This window comes from Kogia breviceps, chromosome X (assembly GCF_026419965.1).
Source record: "Kogia breviceps isolate mKogBre1 chromosome X, mKogBre1 haplotype 1, whole genome shotgun sequence".
Taxonomy (NCBI): Eukaryota; Metazoa; Chordata; class Mammalia; order Artiodactyla; family Physeteridae; genus Kogia; species Kogia breviceps.
In genome coordinates, this window is record NC_081330.1 from 81658843 (window position 1) to 81674667 (window position 15825).

The 15825-nt window shown below is 41.3% G+C and overlaps 1 protein-coding gene across 1 annotated transcript; it reads right to left on the bottom strand.

Moving 5' to 3' along the window:
• Positions 1-565: 565 nt before the first annotated feature.
• LOC131748733 (protein Abitram-like) lies at positions 566-5708 on the bottom strand. The gene is made up of 7 exons (XM_067023479.1): positions 5612-5708; positions 4114-4165; positions 3868-3975; positions 3375-3504; positions 1153-1229; positions 1004-1073; positions 566-910 (listed from the first exon to the last, which is right to left on the bottom strand). The coding sequence occupies exons 1-7, from the start codon at positions 5706-5708 to the stop codon at positions 773-775; spliced, it is 672 nt and encodes a 223-aa protein (XP_066879580.1). The 3' UTR covers positions 566-772.
• Positions 5709-15825: the final 10117 nt, after the last annotated feature.

The following is a 15825-nucleotide window of genomic DNA, read 5'->3' on the forward strand; positions in this document are numbered from 1 at the left end:
TGGTTACCCTGTAACTAGAGTGTGAGGCTGAGTGACCCCAAATGCACATGTTACTTCATACCGCATTATAATATTGATACTTTCATGTTAGCAAAGCCCCTTTCAAAGCCTTTTCATGTGTCCCTCATTAAGAAGCCAGTGTTACAGTGCTACATTGTTCAGAGTTCAAGGCCAACCCATAGACTAAGAGAAGATACAGTCTACACCCTGCCTCTTCCCGACAACCTGAGGGGGACAGTTGGGGCAAAAGGGGTGGGACCAGAGGTCTGCATCGTGTCACACTGAAGCAGACTGGGTAAGGAAGGCCAGTTGTTGTTTTTCAACTTAAAAGTGATGGAAAATGGAGGCAAAAACAATAACCATGACATAATATTCAAACAGAATTACATCAAAACCTAGTATTTACTAATGGGTTACAGGATGATGGGTAAATTATTTTTGTCTTTTCAAATTTTCCTCAAAGTGCTTTGTTTGTTAGTTTTTAATCAGAAAAACGCCTCTCACTTGCCAGTTGATAGAAAGAGAAAAGCAAAAGAAGAACAGAGTGAGTAGATGGGCAGGCAGATCTGGGAGGTCCAAGACAAAATGGAATCAAGGCTTGTTATGCAAGACAAAGAAGGAAAACTAGGTCAGGTTTTAAGATCAGGCCTCACTGTGGATAGCCCAGTGTGAAGCAAAGGATGCTTCAGCGCCTCTGGTTCTTCCTTAGTGCACTGACTGGTAGGCCAGGTAAGGATAAGAATGCCCTGTGGTTTTTACTCAATCTTAATCCTCATGAGGTAGCTGTTGAGGCATTGATGCGTTTCACCACGACTTCTTCATACAGTTTTTGTGTCAGTAACCCTTCTGTTTTGCGTTTACTTTCTTCAAACTTGGGCAACACAACTGCAGTGTAGCCTTCGGTGGATGGCTACAAGGGAAATAGAATACTTAATACTGTCAAACGGTAAAAAATCAGATTAAAAGTAAGTGGATGGAATCTTACTTCCCCAGACCATTTTACCTTCTCTTGAAGAATAGGTGGCTTATGCAGAATGCTTTCATTCACTTCCATCAACTGTCCTCTAACACAGCTGTTTAAAGAAAAAATTGCTTTGAAGAAAAGTATTGCCTTCTTTGTTTCCCAAAAATTGTGGTTAAAAAATAACTCACCTTGACATGGTGTATTCTTCTCCATCAGAGCAGTAAATATTACACAGAGGTGCAAGTTCTGTTAGAAACTGTGCCCTCTGATAATAAAAGGGAAGAAAAAATTAATTGATGTACATTTTCACTTTTCTTTGTGAGGCAGCCCTCAGAGTTACAATAGGATATATTCCTGGAATTAGCGTTTTAAATAAAAATGACTTCAATACAGAAAAGCCATTCATTTATTCAAATATTTATATACTAAATGCCTCTACGGCCTAGGCACCACCCTAGGCTCTAGGGGAAAAAGCAGACTAAGACAAATGTGATAATAGGTAGTTTAGTTACATATTAAGAATATATTTTATCTTAACTTACTACACTTTATACTTAACTGTAAATGAGAAAGCTGCACATAGCCAAGTGTAAAGATTTCAAAAGGGTAGGAAAATCTTACCAATAAGCAGTAATATTAAATTCAACATCATAGAGAATGACAGCAATATTGTACAGTTAGTTTCATTAAGATTCCTACCTTATTTTTATATTAGAACTTAATAGAGAAGGGAACTCGTTTATTAGGTCAATCACTAAGACTTTCTGAAGAAGGGATATTTTTCTAATTTAAAAACTGCAATTTGAGGAATATTTGGAAAACAGAAAAGATTTAAGTAGCAGATAAGAGTAACTTACCCATTATCCTTTAACCCGCTAGCAAATACTACAGTTTGACATATGTCTGTTTGAATGTTGTGGCACGGTTATACTTTCATGTACTCCACCATATGGATATATCTGGGGAGGTTCTGACAAATATCTACTGAGTCTGCCAAAGAGTTCGTTCAGGTTTTTCCCTAACATGAAAAACCTGAACGAACTTTTTGGCCAAGCCAATACAAGGAGGCTCATGGGAAACGGATGCAAGCATGTCTGATGAGTTGCTCTTTTTTCCCAGGAATTTTTACTGCAGTGAACATCTGAGGTCAAGATGCTGTTCTTTATGGCCTCTTTCCAACTCACCCCATTATTAGACAGCATTCAGGTGTTACTGCATGCGCTTCACTCCTCTGCCTGTGGGTACTATGTTTCAAAATACTAGTCAGTGTGACTCCCCACTTTTGGGAGGAGGGGTTGGGGACTTGTCACAGATGGTTTGTCTACCACTGGCTCTGTGTCAGAAAGAAGTGTTTTAACCCCTTTTGATCATCTCACATGGGAGAATAAATGATTGGCAGCACTGAGACGTGATCAAAGCTTATCTACGGTGGGTTCCATATGCAGGTCCCCCTCTGTTCCTTAGAAGTAACAACAGTGTTACTATTTCTGACAAAGATGTATCACAGGAACATCACAAGCACTAACTCTTTTACTTGCAATTGGTAGAGTTTTAAGAATGGTCCATGCTTTTTAAAGTCCACTTGCTTCTTGAGTGAGGAAAAATCAATAATTATAAGGCAGGTTTTTAGGGGCCTTCAGGACTACAAAGGGGAGCATAAACAAGGGTCTTCCAGAACACTGAGGGTAATTAGCAGAAACTCTTAGTATGAACTCAGTAAATGAAGGACCTAAATCACCAACTGAAACTTTGCCATCCAGGGGGGTCTGTCAGGATAGTTTAGTATGGTATCGAGTTGTCCTTGGTGTGATACCCTCCTTTAAGAATAAAATGTCCATCCTGCCCAGAGAAGTAGAGGGCAGAGGTAACATTTTCTGTAACTAAACACTACGTGGAGTTAGAGGGTGTAGCTAGATGTGTATTAAATTGGCAATGATTTAGGAATGGGAAAACATACGAAGCAAATACTGTATATTTTCTCAGATTGATTTGTTTTTTTTCACTACCTCAGGTCTTTTTTTACTTTTAAGTTCACATGCGAAAATATACGATAAAGAAATATTGATCACCTACATTTTATAGAATTCGAAATACTGGCTTAACACAACTAGAAAGGACAAAATATCTTGTTATATTGGTATTAGAGTTGTTCTTTCAAAGACCCAGCTTCCCCATCCTTCATCCTGGAGATGATAGGGATTGTCGCCCAGAAGCTGATATGACAGATAATATACCTTCTGAAATACCTCATTTTTTTGGCCTGATAATTTCTTTAGACTTTAAATAGTCTGAAAATCATCTCTAACTGCCAGGGAAGTATGCTGAGCATATATTACTGGGTTCTAAGGCTGGCTGGCTCTATCATTATTATGATAATACAGGACTTAAGTAGAGAAATACAGGAACATACCTGCTTAAATTTCCCAGAGACTTTGTTCTGAAGTCTGCTACAGTTGGTACTGATTTGATAGGAAATGCTTTTAACTGCTTTTCCACTTTGAAGAACTGGATGGCATCCTGCCAGTGTGATGACACATATTCTACGAGGAGCAAAAATTGATCCTGTATTATTGCTTGGTATGACTCTTCCTCCTATAACACCGTATTCCTACGGGCACAAGAATAGCTGAGCTGACATTTGTTTAGTCAGCCTATCATTTCCCCCCATTTTCCTCTGGCTACTATTGTAGCTTAACTGAAGAAAAGAATGCAGTAATAAAAATGGAGAAAATGGGACTGAATTTCCTTCCCCAAAAGGGAAGAGTACCAGAGGTGTTTAGACAGCATGGAGGAGGAAGAGAGAAAAGTAAGGCATGCCGGTATGTACAGAATACCATCTGTGTTTCTAGCCTAGCCCTCTCCATGGGCTTGGGCCATTCAGTGGTTAGGCACAGGCTGGTTACTTGAGGTAGCAGCTGACTGAGGGTGTGGACCTCCATTTGGATGTTTGGGTAATCAAGTTTATTTGTTTAGCGTAGGCACTGAAAGACTCATTCTTGTCAACCAAACTCCTACTATAAATAATACCATCTCAGTACAGTGGAAGATCATTGTTTAATGAACATTTATTCAATAAAAGTCCGTACCAGGCTACAATGCCAGAAAAAAGGTTTTATTTTTTGATAATTTAAAATTCCCAATTTGCTTACCAGTTAGAGTGTTGTAGTATACAGTGGTCCTCCCAGGGTTTTCTTTTGACATCTAGAAGAAATGAATGAGTCTGATGGCTGTTGAGTCAATATTTACTACCACTGTCTAGTAGTTTCTTTGTTTCATAGAGGTAGTTAATTATGAAGGCTGGACACATACATCACTGGTATCCCTTCATTACTGAAAAAGATATACCTAAAGGCTTACCATAAAGTACTTAAAGATATCTGGTCCAGATGGAATCATTCATTCAATGTTAAAATAATTAACTCTTTGCTCTACCGTTTTTTATCCTCACTTTAAAATGAGTACAATCATTATTTCTATTAGAAAAAAGTGATTAGTAATGTATTGTTTTTGTTGTTGTTTTGTTTTAAACTTTATTTATTTATTTATTTTTGGCTGTGATGGGTCTTCGTTTCTGTGTGAGGGCTTTCTCTAATTGTGGCAAACGGGGTCCACTCTTCATTTCGGTGTGCGGGCCTCTCACTATCGTGGCCTCTCTTGTTGCAGCGCACAGGCTCCAGACGCGCAGGCTCAGTAGTTGTGGCTCACGGGCCTAGTTGCTCTGCCGCATGTGGGATATTCCCAGACCAGGGCTCGAACCTGTGTCCCCTGCATTAGCAGGCAGATTCTCAACCACTGTGCCACCAGGGAAGCCCAGTAATGTATTCTTTATTTAATTTAGTAGCATGTTTTGTTGGTCTATTTTAGAGAGACGAACTCATACTGGTTCGCCCAGGAGTGTCCTGATCTTAGCACTGAAAGTAATGGATTCTGGAAAACACCTCAATCCAGGATAAACCAGACAGTTGGTTACACTAAGTCTGGCTAATAAAACGTATGCTATTGTAAAATATTTCAATATTGCAAAAGATGAGTACATCTATTATCCATAAATGAATGGTAGGAAGTTGGGTTAGAGGAGGGTCCCCAACGATGCTCTCATCACTGATATTTGCTGGGTACACAAAGCTGTACAACAGGATACCTACTTCTAAGTGGCAAATGTGTAATACCAGCGACTTCCTTTAAGTAAAACTGTTAGATTCTGCTTTCTAAATGCCTCTACTCTAACCCACACTCTTCTCTCCATCCCTATGCATCTACCTTAGTTTAGACCACTACCATTTAAATCAATTTATGTATCACCTCTTCTTGGAGGACTGAGCCTCTCAAATCCCTTTACGCACTCATGCAGATTGCAATCCATCTCCTGCCTCCCTCGGGGATCTCACCTTAGTCTACCATCTTCCCGCAAGCAACCCACCCTCGTGAACACACACTGCACTCACCCTACCCAGCATGCACCCTGCTGTTTTCCACGTCTTTGCAAATGCCATTCCCTTGGCCTACAGGGAAACAGAGACATCCAGTTCCTTCTGACGTGAGAAGGAAGCGCTGGGGAGGGCGCCTGTGGCTTATGATCTGTCATCATAGTCCCTATACTGTCAGACAAATTGGGCCCAAAGGAGAATGACATGTTTCTCCACTTACCTGCTTTGCACCAGCAAGTGAAGTAATGATCCACAAGCGACGGCACCTCGGACTCCACAGCCAAGGCGGCCTCAGGGGTTTCAGGCTCGGTAGCCATGGCGACCTCAGGTGCTGAAAACCCCGCCCCCTGGGGACCTGTACTCTTTCTCCGGCTTCCCACAGAGTAAGGTGTCTTTCAGGCCTGTAGCCAGGGATATGCGCTGTGCGCACGCGCGCTGCTCCCCAAGCTCCACAGGCTCTACCCACCGGTGCCACTTACTGAGCTTTGGGGTCTGACTTCAAAGCGGGGCTCAAACACAATAAGCTAGTCAGTAGGAGGTAGGGATAGCGGGCAGCAGCCAGCGCCGCTCCTCCGAAATCTTTGCGGGGTGACGAAACAGGCAGGCTACGGTCCCCTGGGCCTCTCGGCGTCACTCCTGCGCCGCTCGGCGCGTGTCGGGGTATCTTCGCTTTCGAGTACGTGTTTCGCGGGTCGCCCCTCCGCCCGGCTTCAGCCACTACCTGCGGGGCTCGAGCAGCCCGGCGGCTCGGAGACCCAGTGCGCGTCGCGAGAGCTCAGACAGAAGCAGCGGACTGGGAGAGGCCCGTGAGCAGCCCTGGGCGGACGCAGCGCTGTTTGTGGTTCCTCATAGCACGGCGTAGGTGAGCATTCGTGGTACCTAGCTGGGGCGGGGGCACGTTAACGGGCCCTGTCCGTCAGAGGGTTTCCTGATGAAGGGGACCCTCTAGCGCCCAACCGCTGCCGGCTGCCGGGCTGGGAGTGAAGTAGGGCTTGACCACCTCTGCCCTCCTTGAATCCTCTTTCTGCAGACTTGCCACCTGCTGCACCCGCGGTCATCAGTGGGCTGTGCGCGGCGCGGCAGGATGGGGAATGACATGCTGCTCCCCCAGCTGCACACTTACCCAGTCTCCGGATTCCTTGCTGTTGTGGACAATACCGCCGAACCAAGTAATGCACCAATTAAAGCGCAACAATGCATAATGGAAGGTGACGGTAGTAGAGAGAAGTTCAGGTACTGTGATGAGAGTCCCTTCTCGCATCTGCAGCTTTTCCTTGGAGATGTTGTCCCTGTGCATTTCCAGGTAACATGGTATCTTATGTGGCCCTGTCCCCCGTTAAGCTGTGAAATCTGAGGAGGCAGTGACTGTCAGTCATGTGTTGTCCAGAGTAGCACTTAGGAAGTGCTCAATCGGTATTTGATGTAGGCCACAATCCAGATCGTAGGATTGCGTAGTATGTAAAGGATTCAAACCATACACTGACAGGCAGGGCAATAACCAGTGAATAGTTTACTGTGAAAGTGTGGGCAAAAGGGAAGCAGACCCACAGTTTCAGCTTGGAGGAGAGATAAGGTAGGAATGCCATGTCCCAGAGGGGAAAGTAGTTTGGTGGAGAATAGCACGTACTTCATTTAACAGGTTGCATTTGATGTTCTTTTGAGAAATCCTTGTGGTGACAGCAGGAGGTTGAGAATGTGAGTTTACTGTTCAGTTTATGGAGGGTCAGGGCTAGACCTACTAAGTATATTAGTGATCTGTTTGGTACTTGTGGTCACGGGCATGATAATTAGCCAAGAGGTGGATGGTTGAAGGGGCAAGGGAAGAAAATAGAGGCGTTGCAGAAATTTCAGAGAGGATCTAGAATTGATCTATGGTATGGAGAGATCTTTAGCACATTTAAGGGCTGAGAAAGGATGAGTCATTTGAGGACCGGGGAGTTTGGAGATTGCAGATAAAAAAGAAAGGTTTGTGATAAGCCAAGGTCGTGGGGGAGTTTGGAGGGTTCTCCTTTGCTGGTTTTGAAAAAGAGTAGGACACGTCTGAGAAGGTAAGGGAATAAGGATGATAGGTGTAAAATTGTAGAGAAGTTCATTTTGAGGCTGGAAGGGTTGGGGAGGAGGGAGATGAATGATGAGCTGCCCTTGTGTCACCAAGTCTAAGCTCGTACTGCTCACCACACGACAGGCCAATAATCGAGAGACGAGTTGCTGGGGCAAGGAATAAGGACGTTTATCGGAAAGCCAGCAAAACAAGATGGTGGGCTCATGACCCCAAAGAACCATCTTGCCTGAGGTAGACTTCAGGTTTCTCTTATACCAGAAGGGGAGGGAGTAAAGTCAAACATTTCGTGGTTCCCATCAGCCTCCAGAGGGGTATGTGTGACTTTCTTCCTCCCTGCAGTCATTCACAGGTGGGCCTGGTCAGGTGGTTTCTTGTGAGCTAAACAAAAGTATTTTGGCTTAATGCTCATTACCTGGGAGTCAGGGTTCTGAGAGTTGGGTGATGATGTATAATTTAAGCTTATAGGCTGCATCCCTTTAGTGATTAACTTGTAATAGAATACCAAAGGTTCTTCCCTATTACACGTGGCTGGTGATTTTGAAAGCTCAGTGATTTGAGAGCTCAGGTTGTTTGATATGTTTGTCAGTCAGGATACAGTCAGGAAAGTAGAAACCACATAATATTTCAACAAAATTTAAAACGAAGAATTGGCTAAGTAGCTGCTGGAGGAACAAAAAGCCAAAGGGAGCAGTGAAGTAACTAAACAAGTAAACTGATGGAAGAACTTACAACACTTAGCTAGGTGTGAGGATCAAAACAAGGGAAGCCATTGGGGTTATCATGGCCTAACCTTGGAGGAGAGACATTGTAAAGCTGGTGTTGATAACTCTGGAATTCAAAGCAGGAACTCCTTGTTACTAAACTTCAGGCACCTGGAGGGGGCACCTGCCTGGTTAGTGCTGGTACCTCTGGGGTGGTAGTTTATCATGTTGGTCATGGGAGTGCTAGAGGCTGGGACCAAGGGCCCCTGGAAGGATGAAGGCCCATTGCTGGGGTGATATGGATGGAAACAGCAAGGTAACAGGAAAAAGGGAGTCCTCCTCAGCTCCTTCTGCCTTTCCCTTCCAGATTCTTATGCTGGGGTTCACGGACGCCAGAGCTCCACAGATTGTTGGGGAATAGAATCCAGGTTCACAGGGAGACATTTTGATGCTCTGATCATGGGAACAATAACAGCATAATTATTATGAGCTAAACCAGGATGAAATACACCTGGTCTTCTGTCGCCTGTTTTCATCTCTTGCAAGGCTTTTCCGTGTTTACTCCCCTCTAGTTAGACATCCTCTCATCTCAAATCTACCCATCCTTTCAGATCTATGTCAGTGGTCATCTTTATGTTATTTAAAGATGAAAGATAATGTAATTTTTATATGCTTTCAAAAACCCAAGCTTTCTAAATAGAATTAGATCTAAATAAAAGGTCTTCATGGTGTAATACAGGTTCGAATAATTTCTAGAAGTTCTTGAATATAAATGTCCTGAAAGCTTACAAAATCATTATTTGCCTTGATTCTCTTCCTCGCTTCCACCATCTGTGGGTTTGCCTTCCTCTTAACCCACATTTTATGTTGTCTCACTCATACTACACTTAACATTTTATCTGCTGTATAGTATAAGGATTAACTCATGTTTATTCTTTCATTGTCACAAGTATGAAATGCAAGATGGGAGAATTCACCTTGGATTAAGGTGACAAGAAGGCCAGTGTGAACTGTGTAATTCTCACTCCAGCATAAGTTAGGGACTTCCAATTACAGTATAAATCTTAAAGGGGTCTGGATATAAATATACAGCACGTTAACTTATTTTTCCCTCTTAGATAATATTATATGTTAAAACAAGTCTGATTTTGCCAGACCAAAGTAGATTTGCTATTGATCGTTCTTTTCTCAGCTTTTCTATTGCCCTGGTGAAAATCAGGCCAGGAAAGTGGAGTAATGTGAAGTAGTTATATCTGGTTATCAAGCTCCTTGACCTGTTGGTCATCATTTTGAAGTATACTGTTGTAATTTCATAGTGTCTTCTTTTCTCCCTGGTAGCAATAAATGCTTTTCTTTTACTTAAAAAATATTTGTTTTGTTGTTCTGGGTCTTAGCTGCAGTAGGCGGGCTCCTTAGTTGCAGCATGCAAACCCTTACTTGTGGCATGCATGTGGGATCTAGTTCCCTGACCAGGTATCGAACCCAGGCTCCCTGCATTGGGAGTGGAGTGTCTTAACCACTGCGCCACTAGGGGAGTCTCATAAATGCTTTTCTTTATTTCTATGTTTGATTTCAATTTTAATTTTTTAATGAAGGTATAGAGCCAGTTTATAAATAAATGTAGTTGGTAGTATTAAAGTAATTTTATTTTCTTCAAATGCCAGGATATATATGTGGATTTTTATATTCTTTTGTAAATCTGTCAAGTTATGAAAACATCCTCATGTGCAAAAATAAAGTGTTTTCTCATTCATTGCATTCTTCTCAACTTTCCTGCAGAATAGCTGATGTGAAATCTTTTTTGAAGAAAAAATCCTGAACTTGAGAATCTTGCTTCTTGCAAAGAGTGAGACCATAAAATAGATTTCACAGCCTCAATTTGTAGACCATAGATATACACAATTGATTATGTTGCTGCCACTCATTTCTGTGTGGGTTCAGATTAGATCTTTATCATTTTTCCTTTTTTTCTTGGTTATTCTAACTTCTCTGCTCCCTGAATCATTTTGCTTATATTGGAGTGTCATTTATCACTACTAAGCTGTTTCAATTTCTCAGAGAAATTGAAGCTTCATCAAGAGGTATTTGTATACATGTGCCACATATATACAATGTAATATTACTCACTATAAAAGGAAACGAAATTGAGATTTTTGTAGTGAGGTGGATAGACCTAGAGTCTGTCATACAGAGTGAAGTAAGTCAGAAAGAGAAAAACAAATACCATATGTTAACACATATATATGGAATCTAAGACAAGAAAGGTCACGAAGAACCTAGGGCTAAGACGGGAACAAAGACAAAGGCCTACTAGAGAATGGACTTGAGGATATGGGGATGGGGAAGGGTAAGCTGTGACGAAGTAAGGTAGTGGCATGGACATATATATATTACCAAACATAAAATAGATAGTTAGTGGGATGCAGCCACATAGCACAGGGAGATCAGCTCGGTGCTTGGTGACTACCTAGAGGGGTGGATAGGGAGGGTGGGAGGGAGGGAAGGGCGACGCAAGAGGGAAGAGATATGGACACATATGTATATGTATAACTGATTCACTTTGTTATAAAGCAGAAACTAACACACCAGTGTAAAGCAATTATACTCCAATAAAGATGTTTTAAAAGAAGAGATATTTGTACTTTTCTCACAGGAGTCGCTACATCATGAGAAATCTAAAGTTATTTCAGAACTTGGAGTTCAGGGATCTTCAGGCTCCAGGGAAACCTGGAGGTGTAATATCTGGCTCTGTCCGTCTGTTGGGCTTTCTCAGCCTGCCCGACCACCTGTTTCTATTTTTCTGTCAGGATGTCCTGTCTGGCTGTTTCTGCCTCTGTCTCTGTTGCATCATATGATAGTCTGTCTCTGTCTCTGCCTGTCTTATGGAGACAGGGATGAAAGGTTATTACAATTCAGTATACAAAGCCTCTTCTCTTATGTTCCCTTCCAGTTGTGTCCCGGAGACAGATGCTGTAGAAACATGAATGTTAGTATTCATGTTCAAAGACATAAGATAACTAAATAAACAATGGCCTATGAAAGAGAAAGCAGTTTCCCAGGGATGTAGGTGGGATCGACACAGCACACAAGTGTAAAGAATGCTACTGTGGAAAGGGTCTATATATAAACAGCACAAAGATGACATTGGAATTTTAATGAAAGATCCATCATGTGCTAGAGAAAGAAAACCATCTTCTTTGAGTGGAAAAGAAAAACAAGAGGGAGTGTCTAGCCACAGGGTCTACAGGAAGGTGCCTGCCAAGTCTCAACCACAGAATTTGGACATGAAACTGCTTTATGAGAGATAAAATAGCAGAATACACCTATTTTATATAAGCACACAACACAAACCATGGGACTAAACATAAAATTTTGAATTGGGGTCAGTAAGAACCACATTGAAATAAGTGGATTGAAATAAGATCCAAGGTTCCAATGTCATCACCTGTTTAGCTAGTAACATGACTCCTAAGACATTCATATTTCATGAGACTGCATAAGGAGCCAACCTTTTCTTGTCCAGTCAGCTACCTGGGCCTTGATGCCCTTCACTTTATTCAGGATAAATCTCTTGAGAGGGGTGTATCACCTGCCCCATGTTCCAAGGTTTACTTGCTTGACTCCCGTTGCCATCTAAATGTCATAGACTCTCAAATTCACAGACCTCTTCTTTGAAACCAGAACTATAGGCAAAGGTCTGCTTCACAACTTGGAAATCTCAAAGGTGCTGCAATCTACAAAGGAACAAAATAGAACTTATGGACCAGGCAGCCAATTTTAAACTAACTGTAGATTCCTTCCTCATTTGAATAAATGAATAGAAAGACACTGATGGTGGTAAGGCGATAACAACCAAGACGTTGGCTGAAAGTTGTACTTCCTCAAGTGTTTGTTTGAGTTTCAGGAATCAAATTTGTCTGTTCATGATGTTCTAAAGCTAGGCGGCATTTTCTCTAGTAGGCAAGAGAAGTGAAATTTACCTCATTTATTTAGAAAACAAATAGCCAATTGATATATGAACAGTCTTTGGGAAAGATTTGTTCTAACGCTGCAGGGGAAATTTGGGTTTACTCTGTGAACACACTTTCCACATCGATTGTTATGATTAGATTCTGAGATTAGACAACAAAGAATAATTTCACTCCATATTGTAGCAAAATTCAACTCTCAAACTTGCTTTAAAGGCTAGCAGGGTAATATGATGCAGTGGAAGGGATTAAAAACCACCTGGGCAAATTCATGCAAAGATTTGAGTACCCCAAAGATCCTTAACTCTCTGAAAAGGATTCATCACAGAAACACAAGGCATTACATTGGTGATTCCTGTCAATTATTTTAAAAATAAAAATAAAAATAATACAAGGCGATGGTAAAAATAGGAATCTACAAGCAACTGATTGTTTTCATTAGCATTTTTGAAGCACAAGGCATTTTATGAAGAACGGTGACTCTAAGTGAATTAAAATTTTCCAAGCAGTCACGAAGAGCATGTTTTGGATGAAGGCAAGTGGCTGAGTATGGTCCACCAGCAGGTGAGGAGACTTCCTGTAAGAGGTACATTCTCCAGAATGGTAGCCCCTAGTCATATGTGAGTATTTAAATTGATTAAAATTAAGTAAAATTGAAAATTCATTCGCTCAGTCTCACGACATTTGAACTGCTCGGTGGCTTCGTGTAACCAGTAGCTACTGTACTGTGTGCAGCAGAGATATGGAACATTTCTATCAGTGCAGAGAGTTCTGTTAGATAGTGCTGTTCTATCATCAGTTGCCCGAAGTAAATTTTACATTTCTTTCTACTTCTGAATACATAGGTTACCTGGATAACCTCGAAGTGTGTTGATGATATTTGTGGGGGAGGGGAGGAGTTAGAAATATGGAAATACAAAGTGATCACATTTGGATTTGCAGGATCTCATCAGGATCTTATTTTTCTCACCATGCTTGTTGAGATGTTATGGAGGCTGGGGCCTGGGCTTGAGGAAGTTTGGTAGCCACCCACAGGAATGGTTTGTTCTGAAGCCCTGTCCTCTGGAATTAGAGGAATTTGGGTCTTATCTTCTGTCGCCCATAGAGCATGTGACCCGGTAGTCAGACCATCATCTTAAACTCATTGTCCAAAACTCAACCTTTTCCTTCTTTCTCCTATTCCACTGTCATGAAAATCTATTTTCAATATATTTTATGTTTGATTTCTTTTTTTTTACTATTCATCTTATTAATATCTCCACCAGTATGCCAGCCCTCTTTTCAGTCTCAAGGCCTTGTAATTGCCGGTTGAAAAGATACAACCTAAATGTCTTTGTGAACTTAATGTTATGTTAGAAATATTAGCATGTGGGGTTACTGTAGTAAACACATCTGATTTTTCGTTTTGCTCTGTCATCAAGTTTAATATGACACGATATGTCAATGCCTCCCAGCTAAGGACCACCAGGAACACATTTGTAGTTGAACATGGTTGGTTTACTTTTCCTTGCAGTGAAGGAGAACACACACAGTGAGGAAGTTTGGGCCATATATGTAAGAGGGTGATAGAAAAGGGATATTAAAACATTTGGCCTTGTTTTAGGTGATTTACCTGAGGTCTTAAGGAAGCAGAGTTTTGATCTGCATTGGATACTATCAGGAAGACAGGGTATTCCTATGACTGCGTATCTTCATAAAACTCTTGTATAGAGAGAATAGATAAGAGTGAGGTTAAAACTGCAATTGGTGAAAACAAAGAAACAAAGCAAAAAAAAACAAAAACAAAAACAAAAACAAAAACAAAAATCCCGCAACTAGCTGTCACTCCTATTAGCTAGGAAAGGGATATATGGTGTTTTGTACTGTGATCTTGCTTTTGTCTGTACTTAGAAAAAAACCTATGAAGCGGCCTATCTTGTGTCTCACTTTATCATGATCGCAGTGTGAAAGATCTCATGATCTCAACTGAATTCGGCATTCTGCGAGATTTTTTAATGTCTAATGAGAGAATCACTTCCCCTAGCCTGGATGTCAAGAGATATTGTTAGTACCCCCTCTTGGCCACAAGACATGAATCCATGTTATCTAGATTGCCACCATTGCTCTGATTTTGCTGATGAGGAATTTATTTAGAGAATGTATCTTTAGTTTGACATGGGCTGATCTCCCCCGCTCCTTTTGTTGTAGAATGCTTTGATGTGACATTGGCTGTGCAATAGCATTTAAGACTCTGGACAGGATGCACTGGCCAACTGCAAAACAAACAATCATACAGAACACAATGATTATTAGTCCTTGAATCAAGTCTTGAAGTCAAGGGCCTAGATTATAAAAACCAAGCAATGAATTTAGCTGCATTCACTTCTGATAGCCACATGACTTTTGTCAGAATCAAAGACAAGTTTGGGGCCATCCTTGCTAGTTATTATTTTCCCTAATTTGAGGATAGCAGGTCACAAAGCATATATGAATATGGAGCCAGTTACTCTTCCTGGGAGATATTTAAAAAGAAATTGGTTTGACTGTTACTGCATAATCCCCCCAACGGAGCCACCCCAGGGGAACAAGATCTGCTGGAATGTTCAGTTTTACATATCTGAAAGTCTCTAACAATTATCCGGAACACACAAGGTAAGTTAACATTTGCCATATGGGTGATATATAAGATGTTATGTAAGAAATAGTACCCCCGTGTGGCACAGACTATATCCGGAGTATAAGTATCTTTTATCACAGCAAGGGAACGACAATTTTGTGTTCCTCAAGGCAAACAAACTGTATTTAGCAGAGTTAACCAGTTGCACAAAGCAGGGTGACTATCATGAACAAACGGAATACCATGATACAGATACAGACAGATATTGAAATAACAGTGAGATACAGAGACAGAGACAGAAAGATAGAGACCCAGACAGACACAGTCAGAGAGGCACAGATTGTCAGAGACAGAGGGAAACAGAAAGTTAGGGACAGTAAGACAGAGACAGAGAGTGACAGAGATAGACAGACTGAGACACAGACAGAATTAGAAAAAGACAGAAGTAGATAGAGATAGACAGAGATGCAGAGACAATAGAGACGGAGATGGGGAATGACAGAGAGACAGAGACAGACATACAGAGAGGGAAAGACAGAGACAGCGATAAATCCTCATCATTGTCAAGGACTGCACTGTATCCCATAGGGGTACATCTCCTTTGGTGTGGTGTTTAGTTTGTTGTTATTTGGTGAAGTTGTTTCCTGTAGCATTACCATGACTGTACATCTGGTTCTGCCACCACAACTCCCCACTCCTTGACTAAGAGGCTACAAAACAAAGTGAGTGTCAAGGTGGGAGAAGCTTTCGTCCTCATCCTTAGCAGTCAAAAAGAAAAGAAAAAAAATTGAAGTTGAAAAGTAGGGACTGATATTGGATAAATTGCCCAAACTGACAAATAGCAACAGTCACGGATTGTGAGAGTTTAAATGTTTATAAAATGAGTGTATTTCAGCTGTCACTGTGTGTACATTATTGAACATCTTTCTATTGTAAACAGCAAAAAGCAATTTAAGAATTTAAAGCTAGTTGGGGAGGAAAACAAAAGCAGATCTCTCAGTCAAGGTGCATTTCTAGATAAGTATTCTCTGAGTTTCCCAAGTGTGGATACCTCTCTTTAGATGAAATGGCATCCTGGCATTCAGCTCAAGAAAAAGTAATTGGAAA

Excerpts from the sequence above, each read along its gene's own strand:
- LOC131748733 (XM_067023479.1), bottom strand. The coding sequence starts at position 5,708 with ATGGCTACCGAGCCTGAAACCCCTGAGGCCGCCTTGGCTGTGGAGTCC. Across the intron at positions 4,166-5,611 it reads CACTTGCTGGTGCAAAGCAG|ATGTCAAAAGAAAACCCTGG; the intron begins GTAAGTGGAGAA and ends CATTTCTTCTAG. Across the intron at positions 1,230-3,374 it reads TCTCTGGGAAATTTAAGCAG|AGGGCACAGTTTCTAACAGA; the intron begins GTATGTTCCTGT and ends TTTTATTATCAG.